The 25,736-nt window shown below is 45.1% G+C and overlaps 2 protein-coding genes and 1 long non-coding RNA gene across 5 annotated transcripts in view; 2 read left to right on the top strand and 1 right to left on the bottom strand.

The window, feature by feature from the left end:
* Window positions 1-2,605, bottom strand: part of Dipk1a (divergent protein kinase domain 1A) — a 70,845-nt gene extending 68,240 nt beyond the window's left edge. For 2 of the 3 annotated variants that reach the window (XM_087583739.1, XM_087583740.1), the window contains exon 1: window positions 2,498-2,582. Coding sequence is in view for 1 of the 3 variants with exons in the window: in NM_001170456.1 (NP_001163927.1) it covers window positions 2,498-2,551 (54 nt within the window). In the remaining 2 variants the exon portion in view is untranslated. Of the gene's footprint in view, window positions 1-2,497 lie in introns of all 3 variants that reach the window. The other variant, NM_001170456.1, reaches the window with a different exon arrangement.
* On the top strand, window positions 2,550-12,562 carry LOC148001177 (uncharacterized). Its single transcript, XM_087584503.1, has 4 exons — window positions 2,550-2,596; window positions 2,798-3,128; window positions 5,857-5,972; window positions 12,024-12,562. Exons 1-4 carry the CDS (start codon window positions 2,550-2,552, stop codon window positions 12,091-12,093), a joined length of 564 nt encoding a protein of 187 aa, XP_087440629.1. The 3' UTR covers window positions 12,094-12,562.
* A 10,804-nt stretch (window positions 12,563-23,366) lies between these two features.
* Window positions 23,367-24,523, top strand: LOC120096550 (uncharacterized). The gene is made up of 2 exons (XR_015637222.1): window positions 23,367-23,457; window positions 24,229-24,523. It is a non-coding gene; the product is annotated as an uncharacterized LOC120096550 (long non-coding RNA).
* Window positions 24,524-25,736: the final 1,213 nt, after the last annotated feature.

Genomic DNA, 25,736 nt, shown 5'->3' with positions numbered 1-25,736 from the left:
TGATTACAACCTCATTGTAACTTAAAATGTATCTGGAGAGGGGGCGGTAGCACATGCCTTTAATCCTAGCACTTGGGAGGCAGAGGCAGGTGGATCTCTGAGTTTAAGGCCAGCCTGGTCTACAGAGTGAGTTCCAGGACAGCCAGGGCTACACAGAGAAACTCTGTTTCAAAAAACCAACAGCAAAAATGTACCTGGACAGAAATGCTATTGAAATCAGGTATCTGGCAGGTGCCACTGGGCAGGCCTATGATCCCAGTATTTGAGAGGTTATGGCAGAAGGTCCACCGTGAGTCTGAGGTTAACCTGAATACCTGAGTACAAGCCAGACAGCACCATACATAGCAAGACCTTATCTCAAAAGAGCACAAATGGAAAAGCAAAAACCCCTCAAAACAGGTATCTGCATTATAAGATATTCCCTCAAAACATAACATAAGAACCAGTTTCCCTGAGCTAAGGTATAGCGGGCACACTGGAAATCCCTGTACTTGGGAGGTAGAAACAGGAAGACCGGGAATTCAAGGCTAGCCTGTGCTACTAATGAGACTTGGTCTCAAAAAGTGTGTGTGTGTGTGTGTGTGTGTGTGTGTGTGTGTGTGTGTGTGTGTGTTAAAGGCTGTTAAAGGGAAAGGTATTTATTTTCTTTTGCCAAAAGACAATGTACAAGAAACCCTCTCCATGAATAATCAAATTTAACTAGATGGTAAGTTAATGCTAAACATGACGTATAACTTTGAAGAAGTAAAGAAAAAAGAAAACTGAGGGCCTGAATGAGTGGAGACAAGAGGATTCCTAGGACTCTCTGGCCTATGTAGAGGGTTTGTTGGCTCCTCAGGAACAACACTGGAATATGAATTGTACCATACATACATACATACCCTTGCAGTCACAAACTCTTAAAAGCAGGAGGATCAGAAATTCAAGGTCATCCTTAGCTACCTAGCTAGTTCTAAGCCAATCTGGGTCACATGAGAACCTTTTAAAAGAAATCTTAAGTTTTCCTTTAAAAAGTTTTGAGACAAGATTTCTCTATCCTTGAACTCACTTAGACCTACCTCCCAAGTGCTGGTATTTTAATAAGTTTAAGCATCTTTAAAAAATCTAATAATATTAGCCCACTAGCAAGCTTACCCTAATTTGATCATTGATAATGATGCAGATTCAGAAAGAAACACACTGTCATTAATGTAGGCATAACGATCTGTAAAACTAATTTTGTGTGTGTGGTGCTGGGATTGAACCCAGAACTCTTAATCAAATCAGAAAACCCTTGTACAGTTAGTTACAGTGCCAAAGATTTCTTTCACATCTGTGGAAAACATTTAGAGCCAAAACTAAAGCCTAAAACTCTACCAACCCTAAAAAATTAATAAATGAAAGCCAAGTAGTTTAAGTTCAAAGATTTTAAATATGCCAAAATACTTTATTCTGGCGGAGTAGAAGGCAAGATTGGGTTCCAACACTGGTACTGAAGGTGCAACTATTTCTGGTGATGCTGCTATAAATATTTAGTCTTACACCCTTAATACCACGAGTTGTCAAATCATCCTCTAAATCTGGGTATCACTTGTTTCAATATAATGACTTACACATGCAAATTTCAAATTAAAACGTAACATTTATTTGGACTGTGATGGTTTCTCCTCAACTTTTTTTTCCATACTCGAAAGAAGCATATCATCAACTGACCTAAAACACCAGTCCGGCTCTCAGACCTTTTAATGTAAGCAGCGTCCTCTATAGACATAACACTACTGTCTATGTGTGAGGCATTGATTTGTAGTTGTTTTTCCATCCGAGCTATGGATTTGCGCTCAGCTACTCACGACGTCCACTAGGTCCCCCTGGCGACCGAACAGTGCACGAAGGCAGCAGGAGGGTTCTAAAGCCTACTGACAGCGGAACAGAAAATCATGAAAAATTAACACGCCAACAGTACACACGACGTGACTGAGAATTGCGTTCGCATTGCTGGCGGGCTTAGTGGAGAGCCGCACAGCAGTCACTACCCCCTGTTTTGCAAAGCGAATGGCCATCGCCTGGATCGGGCTTGCCGATTCCTTCCTCCCATTTAAACCAGAGATGTGATGAGAACACCAAACCCAGGGCATCTGCACGAGGCACATCCGCTGGCTGGGACTTGGGAAACCACTGGTATGACAATCGGTCACGATTCTGTGAAACATGGAGGAATGACACACCACCCTTTCCTACCCCAGACACAGAGTCAGGAATGGCAGGTCGCCGGGGCCCTTGGGGAGAGCAGGAGAGCGCGCAGAGGAGGGACTGCAGAGTGTCCTGGCCGGGACTCGGAGGGGCGCAGGGTTGGGGCGGCGCCCAGGGAGCGGGACGCGGGGCGGACCGGGGTTGGGGAAGGCGCGCCGCCAGGTGCCGGTCCGCAGGAGGCGGCGGGGCGCGCACAGAGGGAGGACCGAGCGCGGAGTCCCGCGTGGCGCGGAGCGGAGGGCGCGTGGCGGGGCCGCGGCCGGCCTACCTGGAGGTAATGGGGTTTCCTCAGCCAGGCCCCCGCGCAGACACTCCTCGCCATGGCACTCACATCGCCCCGCCGCGCCGCAGTCGGAGGCGGACCCGAGCGCGGCCGCCCGCCGGCCTCCCCGCCCCTGCCCCGCTGGCCCGCCCACGGCCCGCCCCCGGCGCGCGCACTCCGGGGCCGCGCTGCAGCGAGGGCGGCGGGCGGCGGCGGGCGGCGGAGGCCGGCTCTGCGCGCAGAACCCCGCCCCCACGGCCAGCCGTGGGGGTTGTCAAGGCGCGGGCGCGGGGCTCCGCCATAAAGGGGGGGGTCGAGCCTCGCGTCCGCCGACACAAATCCGCCTGCGCCTCCGTGCTTAAAGGGGAGGCGCGGACGGGGGAGGGGTGCGGCCGAGGCTGGCGCGAGCAGCGCGGGGGTGCGCACAGCGTGGGCTCCGTGGAGCGCCCACTTCGCTGTTACAGGCTTGCGGCTGCACGCGCGGAGCCCTAGCGTCCGCGCTCCGGTCTCCATTTCGAGTCAGGACCTGTGCGAGCGGGTTGCACAGAAATTCTGTGGATGCTTGGAGCTGCTTCCTAGGCGACCAACTAATAGATCCTCTCCAGGGAAAGGAGGCGCTCTGGAGATGCGACCACCGGTATCTAGGGGAGGAAGGGAATCCTCCTCTCTCAGTTCTGCGTGGCCTTCCAGACACTTCGTGCTTTGCGTACATTCAGTTTCTCTCTCTCCCCCCACCCCCCCCCCCCTCTCTCTCTCTCTCTCTCTCTCTCTCTCTCTCTCTCTCTCTCACACACACACACACACACACACACACACACACACAGAATTTCGACTTTCTGAAGTTTGCATTGTTTGCAAAACAACTTTAGAATTTTCTTTTGCCTCTAGAATCCTGACTCAAAGGTTAAATAAATAAATAAATGCCGAATAAACACATTTCTAAAGTCAGGAGACCTAAGACTTGGCAGAGCAACTCAGTTAAGGCTATACAGAAGGAGTGGCTTCCTTCTTTTGACACTGATGGCCAAAATAAGGGGGAAAGAGCCACCATAGAAGGACAGCTGATGGGACTGGGGATTTAGCTCAGTGGTTAGAGTGCTTACCTAGGAAGCGCAAGGCCCTGGGTTCGGTCCCCAGCTCCGAAAAAAAGAACCAAAAAAAAAAAAAAAAAAAAGAAGGACAGCTGATGATCCGAGTGACATCAAAGCGGGGAGACGCAGGTCCTATCCCATTTTTTTCCCCTCATTCTACCATAATTCCACGTGATACCCACTAAGTTTATGTTTCTAGTGCTCTCAGCTTCTGGAGACAGGTTTTTAGCCTGAATAATATTTCGTTACTTGCAAATAAGTGCATTAGCCACTGTGTTTCGTTTTTAATTAAATGACTTCAGTAATCTCTAAGATTAAGGTAAACGGGAGCTGGGCACGGTGACTCATACCTGTAATTCCAACACTTGGGAGGTGTAAGCAGGATCAGGTATTCAGGGCCAACCCGAGGTTAAGACAGAGACAGAAGAAGGGAGGGAAGGAAGAAGGAGAATGAGGAAAGGATGGATCCTACTGGTTTCCTTGAACTTTTAAAGGTTTTATTATTTATATGTGTAGGTCTGCCACATTTGTGTGGTTGCTCATAAAAGAGGGGCTGGAATTTCAATCGGTTTTAAGCTGCCCAATGTGGGTGCTGGGAAGCAAGCTCCAGTTCTCCGGGACAGCAGGAGGCCCCCTTAACCATGGAGCAACCTCTCCAGCTCCTCAGTGTGTATTTTCTTAGCTCCCAGACACTGTTCAAAAAAAATTTTTTTTTCTGTATGCACAAAGAGACAAAGCAGGCAGAATCCCTACCTTTATGGATATTACATTTTGGGATGGGAAGACAGGCAATAAATAAAAAACACACTATATAGAAAAGTCTGGTAAAAGCCAGCTGTGGTGACATATGCCCACAATCATAGTACTTGAGACCTGTAAAAAGATCAGCGAGCCCTTGCCTAGGAAGCGCAAGGCCCTGGGTTCGGTCCCCAGCTCCAAAAAAAAGAAAAGAAAAAAAAAAAAAAAAAAAAAAGATCAGCGAGCCTAAGCAACGAGGAAATCCTACCTCAAAATAAAATAAAATAAAATAAAATAAAATAAAATAAAATAAAAACTGGTCAGATGAGGTAGTAGCAGATCTGTGTGAGTTCAAGACCTGCCTGGTTTATACAGCTAGTTTTATGCCAGCCAATCAATGCTACACAGTGGGGTAGTGGGGTAGTGAGGGATAGAGAAAATTACAGACAGTTGGCTAGAAGGAAAAGATCAAGGGTTTATTTATTCATGTTACATTTAATTTTGTATTTGGAATTCAAGTAGAGTCTGGGTTTTGGTTTGATTTTTTTTTTTTTTTTTTTTTGAGACAAGGTTGCATAAGGCCAGGCTGGGCCTTGAACTCCCAGTCCTCCTGCCTGTACTCCCAAGTGCTGAAATCGAAGCTGTATACCACCATGCCCAGCTGTCGTGGCAATCTTGAGTCAGTGATTGTGACCACCAGAGTATGGGATGAAGGGAATAGTCCACACTAGAAATGCACACGAATTATCGGCATTTTTGGATGGCATCGAAGCTGGTTTTTACAAACTAGATACGTTTGTAAAGGGGGAGGGAGTGTAAATAGAGGATCACGGTGAAGCCCTGGGTATAATGCAAATTATAGGAGGTGAGCAAGGAACAGAGTCTCAGGAGCAGCCAATTACAGAGTAAGGAGAGCCAAATTGAGCTAGTGTATCAACGAGGAGTGAATACCATGGTAAGGAATTGACCACTGGATTTAGTCTGTTAAAGAACACGGACATACACACATGGGCAGCTCACAGACCATTTGTAATCCAGTTCCAGGAGATCCAGTGCTGGCTCTGGTCTTTGAGGGCACTAGGCATGCAAGTAGTGTGTGTGTAGTACATGCACACATACATATATGCAGACAAAACACTCATACAGATAAAATAAAAATAAAGTTTATATATATACAGTATATATATATATATATATACAGCATACACACACACACACACACACACACACACACACACACACACACACACTGTAGCTGTCTTCAGACACACCAGAAGAGGGTGTCGAATCCTATTACAGATGGTTGTGATTGCTAGGATTTGAACTCAGGACCTCTTGAGCACTCAGTGCTCTTAACCACTGAGCTGTCTCTCCAGCCCCAAAGTTGTTTTTTGTTTTTTATTTTTTATTTATTTATTTATTTTTTTTTAGTTCTTTTTTTTCCGGAGCTGGGGACCGAACCCAGGGCCTTGCGCTTCCTAGGTAAGCGCTCTACCACTGAGCTAAATCCCCAACCTGTTTTTTATTTTTTTAAAGAAAAGAATGAGGAGGAAAGAAGCATTTGAAGAAATGGGGATGGGGCATGCACAAAGGCCTGGGTTTGACTCCCACCACCACAGAAACTGGACGTATCCGGAACTCCAGAAGTGGAGGTATGAGGATCTAGGCCATTCTCAACGTCATAGTGAAGCTGAGATCAGCCTCCTGTACATGAGTCCTGCCTCTAAAAGAAAGAGGGAAAGGAGGAGAGAGAAGAGAGATGAGGAGAAGAATAGAAGGGAGGGGAGTGGGGAGGGAGGGAAAGAGGAAGAAAGAAGACATGGGATCCCAGCACTCAGGAGCAGAGGCAGGCAGATCTCTGAGTTCCCAGGCAACAGCCAGGGCTGCACAGAGAAACCCTGTCTTGAAGAAGAAGGGGACAGGAGAGATTTGCAGGAGAAAGGGATATAAATAGGTAACAGGAAGATGGGAGACCGTGGGAGTCAGTATGCATTATATACATTTGGGAATGTTTAAAAAAAATCAGTTTTTTAAAATATTGAAAAAACTGCAGAAACATGTTTTGATGCATATGACACCAAAGAAAAATTAGGAAAAAAAATACAGAATAAGAAATGAGACTTGCGGGGCTGGGGATTTAGCTCAGTGGTAGAGCACTTACCTAGGAAGCGCAAGGCCCTGGGTTCGGTCCCCAGCTCCAAAAAAAAGAACCAAAAAAAAAAAAAAAAAAAAAAGAAATGAGACTTGCTGGAGTAGTGTCCTGGAGAGGTTTTGTCTTGGAATCTAGTCCTGCAGCTCTCTATGTGGGAGCACACACTATATCTAGGCGTGCAGTTGGGTAGAGGTGGTGGTGGGAACCTTCGGGTCTCCTATTCTGATAGTTTCAGTTTTATTAGTGGCGTAGAGAGTAATGCTTCTGAGATGAGAAGTGGGAAAGGGTAGTGGGAGTTTGAGGAAGGAGAAGAGAAGGTGTGACATAGTCCTCTGGCTGGGGAGATGAATGGGTTAGAGAAAATACAAGCTTGCAAAGTGTGCCCGCTGCCCAGAGTTCATGAGCATGAGTTTAAGTGCTACAGTTGATGCGATTCTGTTGTTTTCTCTAACACGATCAGCGACCAAGGATGCAGGTCCAGCTGCTGAGAATTCTCCGTCACCAAAATTTGCAAGGGAATAAATAAGTGTAAAGAGAGGGCAGTGAGGAAGAAGATTACATCCATCTTACGGAGAGTGAGTTTGATTCCCCAGGGGATTTAAGATGAGTAGAGACACAGCATAGGGACAGATAGGTCAAGGACAGAAGAGCGGTAGGATCAGTAACGGGCAAGTACAACATCACTGAGCCTTGGCATCAAAGAGCTAGAAGTCTGTGTGGTTCTGAGAGTTCTGCGTCAAGGGGAAAGAGAATCATCTGGGCAGAAGGCAGGCTCTGTCTATTCTCTTTGTGGGTAAGTTTCAACCTCTACCCTTCCTTTTCGTGCCCCACATCTAGATTGATGGGGTAGATAGATCCTGAGGCTATAAATGCAGGGACAATGGAAGAGACTCAAGGTCAGAGTGTGTGATCTCAAGAGCTGGGTGTGGTGGCACAGACCTAAAATCCCAGCACTTGGGAGGTGAGGCACCGGGAACAAAAGATTGGGGAGTTCAGGGCAGTCCTCAGCCATGTTTGAGAGAGTAGAGAGATAGGACCATGCCTTTAATTCGTAAGCCAGCTGGCTCAGCCACCTCCGTGCAGTGTCTGCCAGCCAGATGGCTGTGATCCTCCTCTTCACGTTTCCCTGCTCTGTCCTTCAGTGTTTATTGACCTTTACTGCCTGGCTCCTTTGGCGTCTGACTTTGTAACTTCTGGGTTAAAGTCGTGGATGTGATTAGGGAAGGTAGACTCCAACTGGAACGTCTTGGAAACTTCAGAATGGAAAGCAAGTAAGGCACAAGTAAAGAACATGGGCAGGGGAATTAGGATGTGGAGCAAGGAGTTCACTCGAAGAGAACCCAAGGGTTGTGGTTGCAGCTCAGCAATACGGCACAGGAAGCCCTGGTTTTGATTGCCAACAGTGAGGGAGTGGGAGAATGAATGAGTGCAAGGTGGTGGTGGTGGTGGTGGTGGTGGTGGTGGTGGTGGTGGTGGTGGTGGTGGTGGTGGTGGTGGCAGCGGCAGCGACGGCGTAACCTTTACCTGAAATTCCCCAGATAATACAATTACAAATATGTACTTTCTGTAAGGTGAATGGCTTGTATTTACCCCGTCTGTCAGCATAGTGTGGAGTATTCATAATTCAAGATGGTAAGTCTACAGTCCAAGAAAAATTAAACATATGAAATATGCTACAACTTATTTTTTTAAAGATGTATTTATTCATTTATTATATATAAGTACACTGTAGCTGTCTTCAGATACACCAGAAGAGGGCACCAGACCTGATTATAGATGGTTGTGAGCCACCATGTGGTTGCTGGGAATTGAACTCAGGACCTCTGGAAGAGCAGTGGGGAGCTCTTAACCGATGAGCCATCTCTCCAGCCCAATATGCTAAAATTTAATCGTGAGGATGTAGATTGAAATAAGAGGTAGGACTTTAAAAAAAAAACTTCCATAAAAAGACTTATTGGCTATAGGAATAAACACATACATGCATCAGGTCAACACGGCAGGTAAAACGCTGATAACCTGTGTTCTAGTCCAGGACCCCATGTGAAAAAACAAACAAGTGGCCGGGTAATGGTGGTGCACGCCTTTAATCCCTGCACTGGGAGGCAGAGGCAGTCGGATATCTGTAAACTCGAGGACAACCTGGTCTACGGAGCAAGTTCCAGGAAAGCCAGGACTATACAGAGAAACCCTGTCTCAAACAAACAAAACAAACAGACAGACAACAGAGGCAGTGGTACACATTGTAATCCCAGCATCCGTACAGTTAAAATGGGAGATGGAGAGTGAAGGACCACCCACAACCACATAGGCTAGCTAGCCTTACACTGAGACCCTCAACACAGTTGTCTGAGAGCTATTTTGCTGGAATGAAACACCAAGACCAAAAGCAACTCGAGGAGGAAAGGCCTTGTTTGGCTTACATATCCTGAATCGTAGTCCACTGAGGGAGGCCAAGTCAGGGACCTGGAGGCCAGAGTTGACTCAGAATTCATGGAAAAGTGCTGCTTACTGGCTAGCTCCCATGGCTTGCTCAGCTGGCTTTCTTGTAGAACCCAGGACCACAAACCCAGGGACAGCACCACCCACAATGGGCTGGGTCCTCCCATCAATCACTAATTATAAGAAAATGCTCTCCAAGGGGTTGGGGATTTAGCCCAGCGATAGAGCACTTGCCTAGCAAGCACAAGGCCCTGGGCTCAGTCCCCAGCTCCGAAAAAAAAGAAAAAAAAAAAAAAAGAAAGAAAGAAAATGCTCTCCACAGGATTGCCTACTGTCTAGTAGACACCTTCTCAATGAGGTCTCCTGCTCTTGGATGACTGTAGCTTAGATCAAACTGACATAAAACTAGCCGGCACAAAGATGGAAGGCAAGAACCAATAAACACACACAAACAAAATATAAAAGATTAACTCCATTTTTTTCTACTACCACCATCAAATATTAAGAACACATTGTGGGGCTGGGGATTTAGCTCAGTGGTAGAGCGCTTACCTAGGAAGCACAAGGCCCTGGGTTCGTTCGGTCCCCAGCTCTGAAAAAAAGAACCAAAAAAAAAAAAAAAAAAAGAACACATTGTCACATTGTATCCAGTACACTGAAAAACTGCTACTGAGAATATAGTCAAAAGGAAAAGCACTTTGGACACCTGGTATTAATACGTGGTGCCGTGCTTACAATTGACAATAATTCTAACTTATTGTTGTATTTTGTTTTTTTTTAAATATTTTATTTATTTATTTATTATATATGAGTACACTGTAGCTGCCTTTAGACACACCAGACCAGGGCATCAGATCTCATTACAGATGGTTGTGAGCCACCATGTGGTTGCTGGGATTTGAACTCAGGACCTCAGGAAGAGCAGTCGGTGCTCTTAACCACTGAGCCATCTCTCCAGCCCCTTGTTTTTTTTAAAAGACACTTTATGTATGTGAGTACAGTGTAGTTGTCTTCAGACACACAAATAATAGAGGGCTTCGGATCCCATTACAGATGGTTGTGAGCCACCACATGGTTGCTGGGAATTGAACTCAGGACCTCTGGATAAGCAACCAGTGCTCTTAACCTCTGAGCCATCTCTCCAGCCCTCACTTGTATGTCTAACACCTCGCTTAGCACAGCACTATTGCTATGAATAGCCTGACCATGCTTTTGTTTGGAGGAATGTAGATTGGGGGCCTTCGGATTTGGAAGTCAGTGGAATACTTTAAGTGGGGCTTAATAGGTCATCCTAGTAGGAATATGGAAGACAGTTGTGCTGAGGATGATTTGAACTCTGGGGACCTGGCTTACGAGGCTTCAGAGGAAAAGAGTTTTAGTATGCTGTAGAGATCATTCTTGGTGAAGAATGTGGCTGTTTTTTTGCCCTTGTCTGAAGTCTGCCTAGAGCTAAGGTAAAGAGATTTGGATTAATTTCATTGACAGAGGAAGTCTCAAAAAAACAAAAAACAAAAACAAAAACAAAAACCTAGATTTTATCCTGTGGTTCACTCTTATGAGGATCATTTTGATCAAGCGAAGCAAACTGAAAACAGGGAAGATACAAAATGTGTGCTTCAAAGAGTAAAGGGGCACAGGAAGTGGATTGAAGCTAAATGCTGAGTTCAAGAATATCAAGTGGAATTAAGGGGTGGTGGCCTCCGGGCAAGGTCCCACCCAACTAAGCTTATTGTTGTTTATTGTTAATTCATTTGTAGTTGAAGAAGAGACCTGGTGATTTTCATTTGGACAGAGAAGATATGATTATGCGTCAAAGTGACAGGGAGTGCATTGTGATGGCAATTCTCCGTTGTCATCTTGACTATATATGGAATGAACTACAAGCTAGAACTTATAAAGGTCTTGTGAAAAGGTTAAGAAAGGCTTAGGTCGGGGTTGGGGATTTAGCTCAGTGGTAGAACGCTTGCCTAGGAAGCACAAGGCCCTGGGTTCAGTCCCCAGCTCAAAAAAAAAAAAAAAAAAAAAAAAAGAACCAAGAAAGGCTTAGGTCTAGATGCAGCGATACACACCTTCAATCCCAGCATTCTGGAGACAGAGCTATGCAGATCTCTGAGTTCAAGGCCAGTCTACACAGCAAGCTACAAGACAGCTAAGCTTAGGCAGTGAGGGAGTTGATAGACAGAAAGCTGGTGGTAACAGAACAGAACAGAACATGTTCCAGCCCCAGTAAGCAGCAGAACTCAACAGATTCAGCCATGTGACTCTGGCTTTAGTGTCAAAAAATAGAAGGGGCTACTAGGACAATTGATGCTGGTCAGCTAGAACTAGGAAGTTCAAGGTGATAAAGAGACCATCATCACTGAGGTGAAATTTTCTGGGAAGTGTTTTTCTGAGATCACAAAGAAGCTGTGTTCCAAAGTTAGTCAAGGTTGTACCTCATGCTGCAGCTGGACTTGGTAATGTGTAAGAGACACCCATTCGGTGTGTTTTTGAAGGCATAAAGGGGTCATGAAGAACAGCTGAGCACTGTGAAAGGCCATGGAAGGCCTCTGTTGCAGTTGACAGCTTAGGATTGAAGGGGTCAAAGGAAGAGGTTGAGGCTTGGCACCATGAAAAGAGCCTATGAGAGGCTACTGGTGAAGCCTAATTACAGCAGAAGACACTAGTGTATTAGAGATGCCAATACCATGGAATGATCACCAATGATCACAGCAGCAGCAGTGGAGTGGAGTCAGCCATAACCTAGGGTGCTACAGAGGGCAGAGGTAGAGCCCTTCGGAGGCCCAGAATATCATGTATGGATCCCAGACATTGGAACAAGAAGCTGTGAAGTTGAAGTTGCCTTTGAGACCCAAAGATGTTCAAGATGCCAGAGCTGTGGGATACCCATTGAGGAAAGCTGCTGACAGAGTGGAACCAGGCCAGGAGAAAGAATTGTGTTGTAGTCAACAAAGCTGAAAGGGTGTTGGACAGATGCAGAGTTGGGAGTTTGCCCTGCAGGTTTTTCATCTTGCTTTGGTCCAGTGTTTTTCTCTATGACATTTTTGGAATGTTAATGTATATCCTGTTATGTTGAGACTATGCTATCTGCTTTTATATTTTTATATTATAGGGAATTCCAGTCAAGGGACTGCATGAATCTCAGAAGAGACTTTGAACTTTGGACTTCTGAACATTATTGAGACTATGAAAGACTATGGGAACTTTCGAAGTTGGGATAAATGTAGTTTTTATTATGCTATGGCTAGGTATGGCCACCGTAGACTCATTTTTTTTTGAACAAACCTATAAAAGGCAGGGAGTTTGAATATTCTTGGCTCATTGGAAGTGGGATTATTAAGAAATGTACTTGTCGAAGTGGGTATGGCCATGTTGGAGGAAGTATATATATTCCTTTAGGTGTGGGCTTTAAGGTCCTATGCTTAAACCCCGGTGGTGGAAGAGAGCCTGCTCCTGGCTGTCTGTGGAAGAGTTTCCTCCTGGCTGCCTTTGGATCAAGATATAGAACTCTTGGCTCCTCCAGTACCAAGTCAGCCTGCATGCTGCCGTGCTTTCTACAATAATGACAGTGGACTGAACCAGCCAGCACCAGTGAAATATTTGCATTATAAGAGTTGACTTGGAAAATAAAAAAAGAGTTGACTTGGTCATGGTGTCTCTTCACAGCAATGGAAATCCTAAGACAAGGATAAACAATACTAAAATAGAATGTTTGGGGGCTGGAGAGATGGCTCAGCAATTAAGAACACTGGCCGAGGGGCTGGGGATTTAGCTCAGTGGTAGAGCGCTTACCTAGGAAGCGCAAGGCCCTGGGTTCGGTCCCCAGCTCCAAAAAAAAGAACCAAAAAAAAAAAAAAAAAACAAAAAAAAAAACAAAAAAAAAAACACTGGCCGCTCTTTCAGAGGACCCAGGTTCAATTCCCAGCACCCACATGGCAGCTCACAGCTACCTGTAACTCCAGTTCTAGGGGATCTGTCCAACACCCTCACCCTGGCGCCTACATGCAGGCAAAACACCAATGTACATAAAATTTTTTTAAAAAAAGAATCTTTGGTTTTAAAGATGCTTTAAAATTAAAGGCAGCACTCAAAATCTGAAGCAGAATCATGAATGTCAATTTTCCTTATATTCATTATTTGGATCTATGTATTCCTGTAGAAATCATGTTTTTAAAGGTTCCTTAAGAAAACAAGCAGCCCATATATAATCTGGAAATAAGATTTTGCCTAGCTTGAAGAATAATAATATAAAACTCTGGAAATACCCTAACGAAAATCTGTATCGGTAACTCACAGTAATTGTTAACAAATGTCAGAGCTTAAACTGGTATGAAACCTGTCACATGGGCGTTACTGAACAGATCACCTTGTTATGGTGGCTTATCTTCAGAGGACAGTGAACTTGTCCTGAGGCTGAGAATTTGAGAGTCTGGATGGGTTTTTAGGGAGGTGGGGTGGGGTGGGGAGCACTGTCATCATTGTTCTATTGCAATGGCATTTTGACAGGCAGCCTTGCCATTCTTTTAATTCTTTATAGCAGGTTAAGCCACATTCTCTACGGAAGAGGAACTTTACTGAGACAGATACAAGGTAGCAAGAAGTAGCCTGGAAGCACTGTTAGATCCCCATTCTTTTTTGTTGTTTTGCTGGTTGTTTGGATGGGGGGTGGGTGGTTAGATCAAACACATCTCTGTACCACCTTCTACAATGTCCTGTTTAATCACAGAAAGAAGTCCATGGGCAGCCAGCAACCTCAGCCAGTCCTTGTAAAATATTAGCTTCTGACACAAGTTAATTTTACTTTTTTTTTTTCACAAGTTGTACTGACTGGTTTTATGTGTCAACTTGACATAAGCTGGAGTTATCACAGAAAAAGGAGCCTCCCTTAAGGAAATGCCTCCATGAGACCCAGCTGTAAGGCATTTTCTCAGTTTTCTCAATTTTCTCAATCAAGGGGGAGGGCACAGCCCATTGTGGGTGGTGCCATCCCTGGGCTGTGGTCCTGGGTTCTATAAGAAAGCAAGCTGACCAGGCCAGGGGAAGCAAGCCAGTAAGAAACATCCCCCCATGGCCTCTGCATCAGCTCCTGCTTCCTGACCTGCTTGAGTTCCAGTCCTGATTTTCTTTGATGATGAACAGCAATGTGGAAGTGTAAGCTGAATAAACCCTTTCCTTCCCAACTTGCTTCTTGGTCATGATGTTTATGCAGGAATAGAAACCCTGACTAAGACACAAATGTCCATGCCCATGATATATGTGAGTTTATTCATATTCAGACGTACATGGCCACACTGTATGGGACCATGTGTGTGCCTGTGCAAGTGGAGGCTCCAGGTTGATATTGAGACTCTTCCTTAAGGGATCTTCCACCATATTCTGAGGCTGAATCTCCCAGTCAAACCCTCATCAAGCCAGCCTCTGTTTGCTGTCTAGATATCCCCTGCCTGCACTTTCGAGGCCTGGAATTTCAATAGGACCACCATGCCTGCCCAGAATTTACATGAGTTCTGGATCTAAATCCTGGCTCTCTTGCTTGCCTCCCATGCAGTTTAACCACTGGGCTATCCTGCACAGCTCTACCTCTCTGTTTTTAAAATTTTTATTATTTTTGTTTTTTGTTTTTTGTTTTCTGTGACAGGATTTAGCCCTCCTGCAACTTGCTCTGTAGACTGGAGGCCTCACCTACCTCTGCCCCCTGAGTGCTGGAATTAAAGGCGTGTGCCACCATGCCTGGCTTTTATTTATTATTTTTATGTGAGTACATGTAGGTGCCACATGGCATGAATGTGATCGTCAAAGGGGTGGGTTCTCTCCTTTGACCTTTGCGTGGGGTCAAGGAATTGAACTCAGGTCATCGGGCTAGCACCACAAGCACCTTTACCCGACTAGCCATCCCCATTGGCCCACTTTGTTTGTCTGTTGGTTTTTAAGACAGTGCATCACCAGACAGTGGTGGCACATGCTTTTAATCCAGCAACTCCTAAAGGGAGATAGAGGCAGAGAATCTCCAGAAACTCATGGTGGGAATGGAGGCAGGAAAAAAAAAACAAAGACTCAACAAGGTGGAAGGCAGGGGTCCATCTGAGTGGAGCTCTCATACCTTCTCCAACAGAGCCACATCCCCTAACCCTTCCCAAAGAGTTCATCAACAAGGAACTAAGCATGCAAGTATGTGAGCCTGTGGGGGCCATTTTTATTCAAATCACCACATTTGCCACACAGTAAAAAAAAGACAACTGGACACATGAAAGTTTTCCTTTCCTTCTCTCCTGAAGAGCCTCTTCATTATCCAGCATTTTCCTATAGAACTTGAATACCCCACCGAGTCTAGTAGTTCTGAGACCATGCTTCCATCACTAAAACTGGGGTGGGCAAGTATTAGAGATGACCTTCCTTGACCCCTCTGAGTGTACTGGGCAGACTTGTTCATGTGATAACTCCAGCAGCCATCTGGTGTCCTGCTTTAACGACACTCGCAGCAACTGTCCGTTGCTGACAAGCAGGAAGATGGTTCAGAAGACAGTGAGAGAAACTTTAAACACTCCCGGACTCATCAGTAATTATATCAGCTGTGGCAGTCACCACCACCTGGCTACAGAGTCTTGTTCTTGACACCGAACTCCATGTTGTCCTGAGGAATAACCTCATACAAACCTTCATGGTACATTTCAAGACATACTTCAATGCAGGGCCTAGTGGTACACACCTTTTACCCCAGCACTTAGAAGGCAGACACAGGGGGCTGGGGATTTAGCTCAGTGGTAGAGAGCGCTTACCTAGGAAGCACAAGGCCCTGGGTTCAGTCCCCAGCTCCAAAAAAAAGAACCAAAAAAAAAAAAAAAAAAAGAAGGCAGACACAGATGGATCTCTGTAAGTTAAAGCCAGCCTGGTCTACAGGGCCTTAACTTTCAGGCCATCCAAAGGAACAAAGTGAAATCCTATTTCAGAGATGATTTGTACTTGATTGTAGAACTGACTGGAACAAACGTTATGGCAGTGCCAACTCTGAGGATATGCATCTTCTGTTGACCCCACAAACACATGAGCAATACCATCAATTCCATGGGACCGTGAAAGGCACCCTGGTTCCTGGTCGAGCAAAGGCTTGAATCCCCGGTGACCATGAAAGGATGGTAGGCATTTTGCCTGGCTCTCGGGAAACCAGACCCCATCACTAACCACATCCCTCCATAGATTTGTGGCCATCAGTCAAGTAAGGGCAATGCCCCATGCCCCTGCATAGGTAGAGAACGTGACCTCAAGTCATGTAGGCTCAAGGCAGCTCTCCATTACAATGAGGTACCCAAAGGTCTGGAGGCTTAGCCAATGAACTTTCTTTCCCAGACACTCCTCCCTGCAAAAGATTTTTAATCTCAGGTCCACCCTGATAAGTGGGGTGTGGTTTTATTCATCCACTTTCCACCATGACAATAAACACCTTAAAGCCACAGACTGTTTCTTTTCATTGGGATCTGTGGAACAGAGGCATGTCAGCATTTAGCTCCAACACCTTCATTACCATTCCAATCAGAAACTGGTACAAATGTCTCCTGGCTAGTGTTATAGACAGTCTCCTTAATGTCAGAATTGGCTTCCTAGATCTTCTGGCTGAGGGTAGCTCAGTGGGATCCATTTTAGTAATGCCCAAAATTAGTCATTTCACAGCACTTATAAACCATGCAAACCAGAAGTGCATGCTCATGGACCTGTTATTCTTGAAGGACCTGACTTAACGTTCTCCAGCACTGAGACAAGAGTGTGGTGGTACACCTCTGCAGTCCTAGATCGTGTGAGGTAGGGGCACAATGATCAGGAGTTCAAGGCAATCCTAAGCTACACATCGAGTCTTCGGCCAGCTCAAGGTATGCGACATACAGTCCCAACCCCAATTCCCTAACACTGGCAGCAACATCAGCTGGCACAATCAGTCTGGGATGTGCCTATGTGTCAGGATTTAGAGTCTCTTTGTTCTAGGACACCGTTGGGTCCCAGATGACTTAAGAATGGAGAAAGCAATTTGAGCACTCGGAAACATTGTGTATTCTTTCTCTGCTCTGGACAGTGGATGTGATGTGATTACCTGCTTCCCATGACTGCCTTACGTCCCTGCCATGGACTGTAACCTCAAGTGGCAAGCTGCAATAAATCCCTTTCCCTAAGTTGTTTTGTCAGGGTTTTTTTTCCTTCTTTATCACAACAAGAAAAATTCTTGATAGAATTCTGACTTTTTTTTTTTTTTTTTTTTTTTTTTTTTTGGTTCTTTTTTTCGGAGCTGGGGACTGAACCCAGGGCCTTGCGCTTCCTAGGCAAGCACTCTACCACTGAGCTAAATCCCCAACCCGTCTTGATAGAATTCTAACAGTGCACCTTCACAACATAAACTTAGGTAAGTTATCCAACTTTTGGCACCTGGGAACAATTTTTAACTCTCAGTTCCAGTCTGTGACCTAGGTCAAGCCATCATCCTTCCACTGGTCTCATCTTGATGAAATTCTAAATGTTAGTTGCCCCAATGAACCTCTATTCTTGCAGGGTTGGTTTTTGTTGTTGTTTTGTTTTATTTTGAGACTGGGACTTACTAGGTAGCCTCAGCTGGCCTAGAACGTGCAGTGCACAGCAGGCTGGCTTTAAACTCACAGAGAATTGCCTCTCGGTTCTAGGAGTAAAGGCATGTGCCAGCACACCTACCTTCGTGACTAGACTTTTGTTCTGGTCTCTATTTTAGAATTTAATTTCCAATGACCTAGACGACTCATCTGATCTCTAGGCAGATTATAAACCCCCCAATAATCTTCAAACAATTACCACTCTAGACCGCCAGTTTGAATTCCACAGCATCTCCCCCTGAACTTGTTGATTCTGTGCCAGCTTGAGTCTGGCTAGCTGCTCCCCTCCTGCCATTCATTGACAACAGCCTCACAAACTTTAGCCTGGTATAAAATATTTCAAACATGCCTGCTCATAGCCAGAAATCCTGAGATCCAGCCTCATGCAAATGAATGTGTTCAGTACTGACTCTGAAGTAGGATAAAAAGACAGGGGAACATTTAAAAAAAATAGGATAGTTGGCTGGTGAGGTGGCACAGTAGGTACAGATTTTTGAAATAGGGTCTTTGGCTAGTGAGATGGCACAGTAGAGACAGGCTCTTGCCACACAAGCCTACTTACCTGAGTTTGATCCCTAGAACCCATAAGGTAGCAGGAGAAAACCAGCTCCAGAGTGTCTTATGATTGACGTATATGGGCAGCAAGCCCCAGTGAGGCTCTTGTCTGCTTCCCACAGCTTTGGAGTTACAGTAAGTGCACTGCCATGCCACAGGGTTTACCTGGGTGCCTGTGTTTGACAGTAAGCCTTCTTAACCATCCTGGAATGTCTTCAATAGCACCCAAAGTCATTTTCTTCAACAATGTAGCCATTTTTTTTTTCGGAGCTGAGGACCGAACCCAGGGCCTTGCGCTTGCTAGGCAAGCGCTCTACCACTGTGCTAAATCCCCAACCCCCAATGTAGCCATTTTTAAGTTGCCTGTGCACCAGCAAATAACTTTTCCGTGTACATTCAAGCATCTCTAATAAAACTGCAAATGAAAGATGTGAAATTAGGAGGGGAACTTGGGAAGGAAGGTATTCAGGGTAAGTAGCAGAGAGATGAGGGAGTAATGGGGGGTGCGATGACAAAAATACAGTATATATATATATATATACACACATACATATATATATGAAATGGAGAATACAGTATATACACATATGAAATAGTCAGAGAATAACACAATATATACACATATGAAATGGTCAGAGAATAATACAGTATAGAAATAGAGAACAATACAGTCAGAGAATATTAAAAAGCATTTAACCTCCATATGACTCAGTATAGCACTGATTTCTTTGACCCTTGTGGCCTTATCAGACTATATAATCTCTTTTTTAAAAAGTAGGGAAGTCCTCTTAGGATCCTTTTGAACAACTTACGTAGTCAGGTATAGGGGTCAGGAGACAGAGGCAGGTGGATCTCTCAGTCGGATCGAAGACCACCCTGGTCTACAGAGCAAGTCTCAGGATAGTCAGGGGTACACAGAGAAACTCTGTGGCAAAAAAAAAAAAAAAAAAAAAAACAACCCTACACACACAAAATAAAAACCAAGGAAGCAGGTTATATCACTTACAGTGCACACAGAACCTTGCTTGGCATGCATGAGGCTCTTTGTTCAATCTTCAGTACTGCTTACATTATACAAGCACTCAAGAACCGATGACAGAAAGAATCATCCAGAAACAAAAGACCTACAGAATGCTGCATATGTAGAAGTTAGTCACACAGACAGTGACCAAAGACACTAAGAGGCCAAAGGCCTTTAATCCCAGCAGTTTTGAAGCAGAGATGGGTTTATCTCTGTGAGCCTGAGGCCACCTGGCCTGCATAGGAAGTTCCAGTCCAGGCAGAGCTACATGGCGAGACACTGTCTCAACAAAATGAAACAAAATAGAAACAATAGGCTGGAGAAATAGCTCCGTAGGTGAGAGTGCTTGTTGCTCTTCTATAGAACCAGTTCAGTCCCTAACCTGACGTTTTTCTTTTTCTTTTTAAGAACATGTTTAGAGTTATTTTTTCTTTACGTTTAATTTCTTTGTTTTGTGTGGATGTGTGCACATGTACACCAGGGCACACTCATCTTCCAGAAGGTACCTAGTGAAAAAATTTGCTCTCTCCTTCCACCCTTTGAGACCCAAGAGTGGCCAGACTTGCTGAAAGAGGTCTTTACTTCCTGGGTTCTCCTTTTTACCTTCTGATATGTGAGATTATAGATGATTCCAATTGTCTTCGTTGGATTATATCTGCTAAAGTAAAACCAGAACCCAGTAGGGCTGTGCAAGGGTTTAGTCTATGCCCTTTCCTTGAGAAGAGTTTTCTGGGGAGAGTTCTAGAAAATTGCAGGTTTGTAGATAGGAAGGGAGGAAGGCCTCACATATTTGCTAATTGTGCTGGGTTTTTTTTTTTCCCCCTCTTAGATGGAGGAGGCTGCAGCCAGGCTTTGGGGTCAGAAGCTCCTTTCCTTTGCAGCTCCCACAGTTTCCCCTCTCTTTCTATCCTGTCAGAGAGTAGCCTCAGCAAGAGGTCAGAGCAGTGGAGGTCAAGTACCAGGCAGAGAATTCCCCTAGGAAGTCCTCCTTCTCAGGCGAGGCAATGTCTGGAAATAACATCCATCTTGCGTAAGGAACATGGACTGCACAGGCCAGGCCTTTCCCTTTCCCACTGCTAACGAATGGTTTGGCTGCACAACGTGAGAGCTGCCAATTCCCTTCACTTTTGGGCAGCGTCTGCTGTTCTCTCCCTGGGTACTATAAAGTTCTTAATCGGGACCAGCAGATGCTTCTGCACTGATTCTATTTGGCTAGAGACTCCGAGCATCTGGGGACAAGTCGAGAACTGGAAATAGATCCTGCCCATTGACTCAGCCTGACAGGAGGGTTACTTGGCGTCTTAATCCCACGCCAAGTAAGGACTTGTCAGTGGGGAGGAGGACATACTATCCGCTCCCTCTCTGGGTCTGGTTTTGTTCCAGAAGTGACTTTTATATTGAAACAGAAGTAGGAACAGCTGATACAGTGTTATATTCTCCCTCTTGAAAACTAACAAAGCCATATAGTTCCAAAAGTCTGGTGACGTGCTTCCTGTGAAGCAGGAATTTCACAGAACACTACCCCTATCTAGGCCATCTGGAGAAGCAATCTCTTGTCTCCCAAAGTAGAGGCACTCATAGCTTACTTCCTTCCTTCCAGCTGAAGAGCTTGTCGTTTTATCCACCCTAGGGTAAGGGTCTATATTCCATTTGTTTGGCTTTTTGAAACAATGTCTTAGGCTGAATCCCAGGCTGGCCTGGAACTTACTATGTAGCCCAGTGTTGTCACTTTCAGTAATCCCCCTGCCTCTGCAATGTTGGGATAACAGGTGGGAGTCAATCACACCTTTCTCAAAAACTTAGCACTATTTAATAGGTAAATTACATTCTACTCCTGCTTTTACCTGCAAGACTTGATAAAAGCGGGGACATTTCTTTATGAGGTAACACTCCTTTGCCATTGGATTCATGAACGAAGATTGATGGAGTCCATCTTTCCCTCCTAACCTTTTCTCTGCTGCAAATTCTGATGGCCCTGGTCAACCACAGCATCCCTGAGGTCCTCTGTCATGAGGAACCTTTCCCCCTAAGATTTATTTATTTACTTCATGTGTGAGTGCTCTATTTGCACGCTAGCAGAGGGGATTAGGTCACATTATAGAGGGTTGTGAGTCACCAGGTAGTTGCTGGGAATTGAACTCATGACCTCTGGAAGAGCAGCTAGGACTTTTAACCCCTGAGCCATCTCTCTAACCCAAGGGTTCATTAAATGGATTTGGATCCCATAACCTCAGCTTGGAGCCCAGTTCTAGAGGTTCTGACTAAAGTAACCCTAGGTAAGTTACATGGTTTCTAGTTTTGGGTTTTTTTTTTTTCTCTCTAAACTAGTTTGATACTGTGCTTAAATCCCAGGTGGTATATGAAAGCGTTTGAGGAGCTGGGAATTAATTTTAGTAGAGAAGCACTTCCTGGCACATGCAAATTCTGGATTCCGTTTCTATCACATATACAGTATCTCACATAGTACAGATGTTCTACCAGCTGTCCTGAGGACGAGGCAGAACTGTTTGCTCCTGAGATCGTCCTGTCATAATATACAATTTGACTTGTGGTTTTGGGTGTTGAGGAAATAATCACGGTCTTAAAAAATGCTACTATACAGCTAAGCTTCGTGTTTCATCCCTGGCTTTAAAAAATGTCGCCTGAATGTAATGATTCACACCTGTACTCTCAGCCCTCGGGAGGCTGAGGTGGGAGGATTGCTGCAAATTAAAGGCTGGCCTGGGCTATAATGTGACACCCTAGAGAGAGAGAGAGAGAGAGAGAGAGAGAGAGAGAGAGAGAGAGAGAGAGAGAGAAACACCTCTGTGTGGAGCTGTGATCTTAGCACTTGGGAGGGAGAAGCAGGAGAATATCATTGTACATCTATTTGATATGCATAATTAATGTGTTAGGTTAATAAAACAAAACCTTTAAAAGTTAAATTAGGGTGGCTGGAGAGGTGTCTCAGAAATTAAGAGTGCTGACTCTTCTTCCAGAGGTCCTGAGTTCAATTCCCAGCAACCATTCCAACTTCTAACTCCCAAATCCCATCTGTAATGGGATCTGATGCCCTCTTTGGGTGTGTCTGAAGATAGATATAGTGTACTCATATACATAAAATAAATAAATCTTTTTTTAAAAGTTCAACTAGAATGGTAAGATGGCCCACATAGTAAAAGCATTCACCAAGCAAGCCTGATGTCATAAGTTCAATCCCTGGACCCTATATGAAAATGCAAGGAGAGATGTGACTTCCAAAAGTTGTTCTTCATCTACATATATGTATACACAGGCATTTTAGTAATAGAGGGAGAGGGAGGATGAAGGGGAAGCGGAGGGGTGAGGGGAGGGAGATGAAGAGAAATGAAGACGTTTGGCAAAGGGAAAAGTTAAAAGATAGGAAAGATAGAGGTATGGATAGAAAGAAAAAATATGGGAACATTCAAAGGGAAAGGAGCCCTTGGCCCAGAGTGTGGCTGAAGCTTCCTTTTAGCAACCGACAAGCAAGAATTCCCCTGCACAGTTAACAATGGCTTAAGGCCTTCTTCCCTTCCCAGCGGTAAACCTGCCCTTTTCTAGGAATCTCACTGAAAACTCCATTTACAGCTCCTGCAGTCCCAATGGCTCCTGGCTAAAAACCATTACGTGGTACAATATGGATGGTTCAGCATGCTGGGCTGGGACTCCCCCTTGCAGAGCCACACTTGGGTATGTCGTACTTTGTGCAACTTTTCTTTAAGAAGACTATGCCTTAGCCCTCAGGTGTGCTTTTATCTTTTTCAGGGCTGCCTTTCTATGTAACTTTAATAAAACCCCAACTCTGTGTCACACCCACCAGCCCTGAGAGTGGTTTCTACATTGTGGCCATGAAGCTCTGTTTGGCTGAGCTTGAAGTTCCAACACAATCAGGGGAATTCCCCGGGATGCTAAGGATGACAATGTGGAGCTGCGCATCATCCCCAGTGCTGACAGTAATACCTAGGGTTAAGAACATATCATCTTGGTCTGGAAAGATGCCCCAATGGTTAAAAGTGCTTGCGGTCGGGCTGGGGATTTAGCTCAGTGGTAGAGCGCTTACCTAGGAAGCGCAAGGCCCTGGGTTCGGTCCCCAGCTCCGAAAAAAAAAGAACCAAAAAAAAAAAAAAAAAAAAAAAAAAAAAAAAGTGCTTGCGGTCAAGCCTGGTTGATAGGGTCCCCTTTTTTTAAAAAAAGACTACACCTTCCAGCTTCCCTTGCGGCCGGAAGGGCGGGACTATGGGAGGAAATGTAATGCAATAAATTTTACCTTCTTATGAAGGTCGTTGTTTCTCCTCGCCCGCGCCCTTTTAGGCACTCTCTCCTCCACCTGTGTGCTATTTGATATATGGCTCAATTCTCCGTAGGTGAGATAATGTTCCCTCTCTGCGTGGTCAATAAGCATGACCCCGTCTGACTAAGGTCAAGACGTCCTTCTCCGTTTCTGCCTTCTGTCTTTTAAAGATGCATTAGAAGCCAAGCGGTAGAGGTGCATCCCTTTATACTAGTACTTGGAAGGCAGAGGCAGGTCTGTCTCTGTAAGTTCGAGGCAGCCTGATCTACACAGTGAAACCTGTCTTTAAAAGTAAAAAAAGTCGGGGCTGGGGATTTAGCTCAGTGGTAGAGCGCTTACGTAGGAAGCGCAAGGCCCTGGGTTCGGTCCCCAGCTCCGGAAAAAAAGAACCAAAAAAAAAAAAAAAAGTAAAAAAAGTCAGAAATGTCAGACATATTCTGAGAATTCAGATCTACATGGTAGAAGGAGAGAACTGAACCCACAAGCTGTCTCTGAGCTCCATACGCAATGGTGGCACACGGGACCGCACATAATAAATATAATACAAAACATTCTCTTTAATATAGTATACTAATACCTGGGTATCTAAATTTTACTTCTAAACTACTGAATAGGCACAACTGTGACTCATTGTTTCAGGGACTAACAGCTATTACAAGATTTCACAGTGTCCAGAAAAAAAAGGAAGCAAGAATCGGGATCTGGGGAAAGCAGCAGGTGTTGTGTGTGGCTGAGGGGAGGACGCGGTCATCCCGGGCTACACGAAACCCCCGTCCCAGTCGGTCATTTAATCAGTCTGTGTCTTGGCTGACACTGACCCCGAGTCCCATTGCTGTCCTGGCAGGAGTAAAGATACTCTAGAAAGACGTGTGCCTCTCCCTTTGGCTATCAGACCATCGAAACAATGGACCCCAAGAAGTTGGAATTTCCCCAGGAATCTCATGCTGGGAAAAGGAAAAGGCTGGAAGCCTGGTGCCTGGCAGAGCGGGAGAACGGAGCTGAGACACTAGTGACGGTTGGGGCAGCATTTTGACCAGCCTGCTTAGTTACGCATAGCCTCATGTCAAGACGGAAGGTGGATTCCGTTCCTCTTCACAATGTTGACATATCGAATAAACATCCTCTTTCTGGTTTTGGTATTACTCGTTTCTGTAATTAGCCAGTTGAGACTGGTTTGCTAGGGCTTACTTGGGCTTTGAGCCCAACAACTCCTCCAATAACGGTTGCCTTTCAGGTTGTCAGGATGTTGTGGCAAGCACGCTGCCCGTGGAGCAGGCTCATCAACCCCTACTTCCGGGCCTTTGCCTGTGTCTTTGAGGCAATCAGCTGATGAGGGACCCGATATTCCCAACCTGCTACGCAATGATTCATCACTGTAGAGGAACAGTAAGCAAACTGTAACTGTTGTATGGTATTTTGTTTGTTTTGTTTTTGAATCAGGGTTTCCTGAAGCCTGTTCTGGCACTGAAACCTGAACAGGAACCTGAGGGGAACTCCTCAAAAACCCATAAATATCCCACCTTAAGCTGGGCAGGATAGCATGTATATGGAACACCAGCATTTTCAAGGCTGGCATAGGAGAATCATGAGTTTGAGGACAGCCTGGGCTACATAGCAAGAGCTTGTATCTAAACAAAATCCTTATTTTAAGTTGCATGGTGTAGAAAGCACTGCTTGCTTTTTATGTTTTTAATAAGATGGTTGGGGAGAAACTGTCTGTCTCTCAAGGCTCCCAAATGAAATATTAAGCCAGGACCAACATCAACATAGGATCAAAATCTACACCATTACAAGAAAGTTAGTAGGAGGCGTCAGAACGTTTTCCTGCTTTGGAATATTTGCTTGCTCAGTTTGACAGAGATGAAGCAAAGGCGGGATATGGGGCCCAATACTCTGAGATCACCAAGCTAGCCCATCTTCAGGCAGAAGGCTATCTTCCACCTCTGGGACATCTTTGTCTTGTCATAATGTTATTCCATATCGATCTGACCATGCGAGTTTTCATCTTAACAGAGTTGCCAAAATTTTGGTTCACTTCACTATCTAGGGAAAGCGCACAGGTAACCAGGGTAAGACATTTCTGGAAAGGCAAGCGAGCACACGAGCGAGCAGGCAGGTTTCGCAGTTTGCCGACTTCGTGCTTCTTCACCTGCGGGAAGTTCTTTCTGACCAGTCGACTAAAGACCATGAAGTTCAGTCCTCAGTTTCGGATGGCTTTCCACAGGAACACATTTCTTTTTCTTTTTTCTTTTCTTTTTTTTTTTTTTTTGGTTCTTTTTTTTTTCGGAGCTGGGGACCGAACCCAGGGCCTTGCGCTTGCTAGGTAAGCGCTCTACCACTGAGCTAAATCCC

The sequence above is a fragment of the Rattus norvegicus genome, chromosome 14 (genome assembly GCF_021556685.1).
Source record: "Rattus norvegicus strain SHRSP/BbbUtx chromosome 14, alternate assembly SHRSP_T2T, whole genome shotgun sequence".
In the NCBI taxonomy this organism is placed as follows: domain Eukaryota; kingdom Metazoa; phylum Chordata; class Mammalia; order Rodentia; family Muridae; genus Rattus; species Rattus norvegicus.
This window is presented reverse-complemented; position numbering and strand designations above follow the sequence as displayed.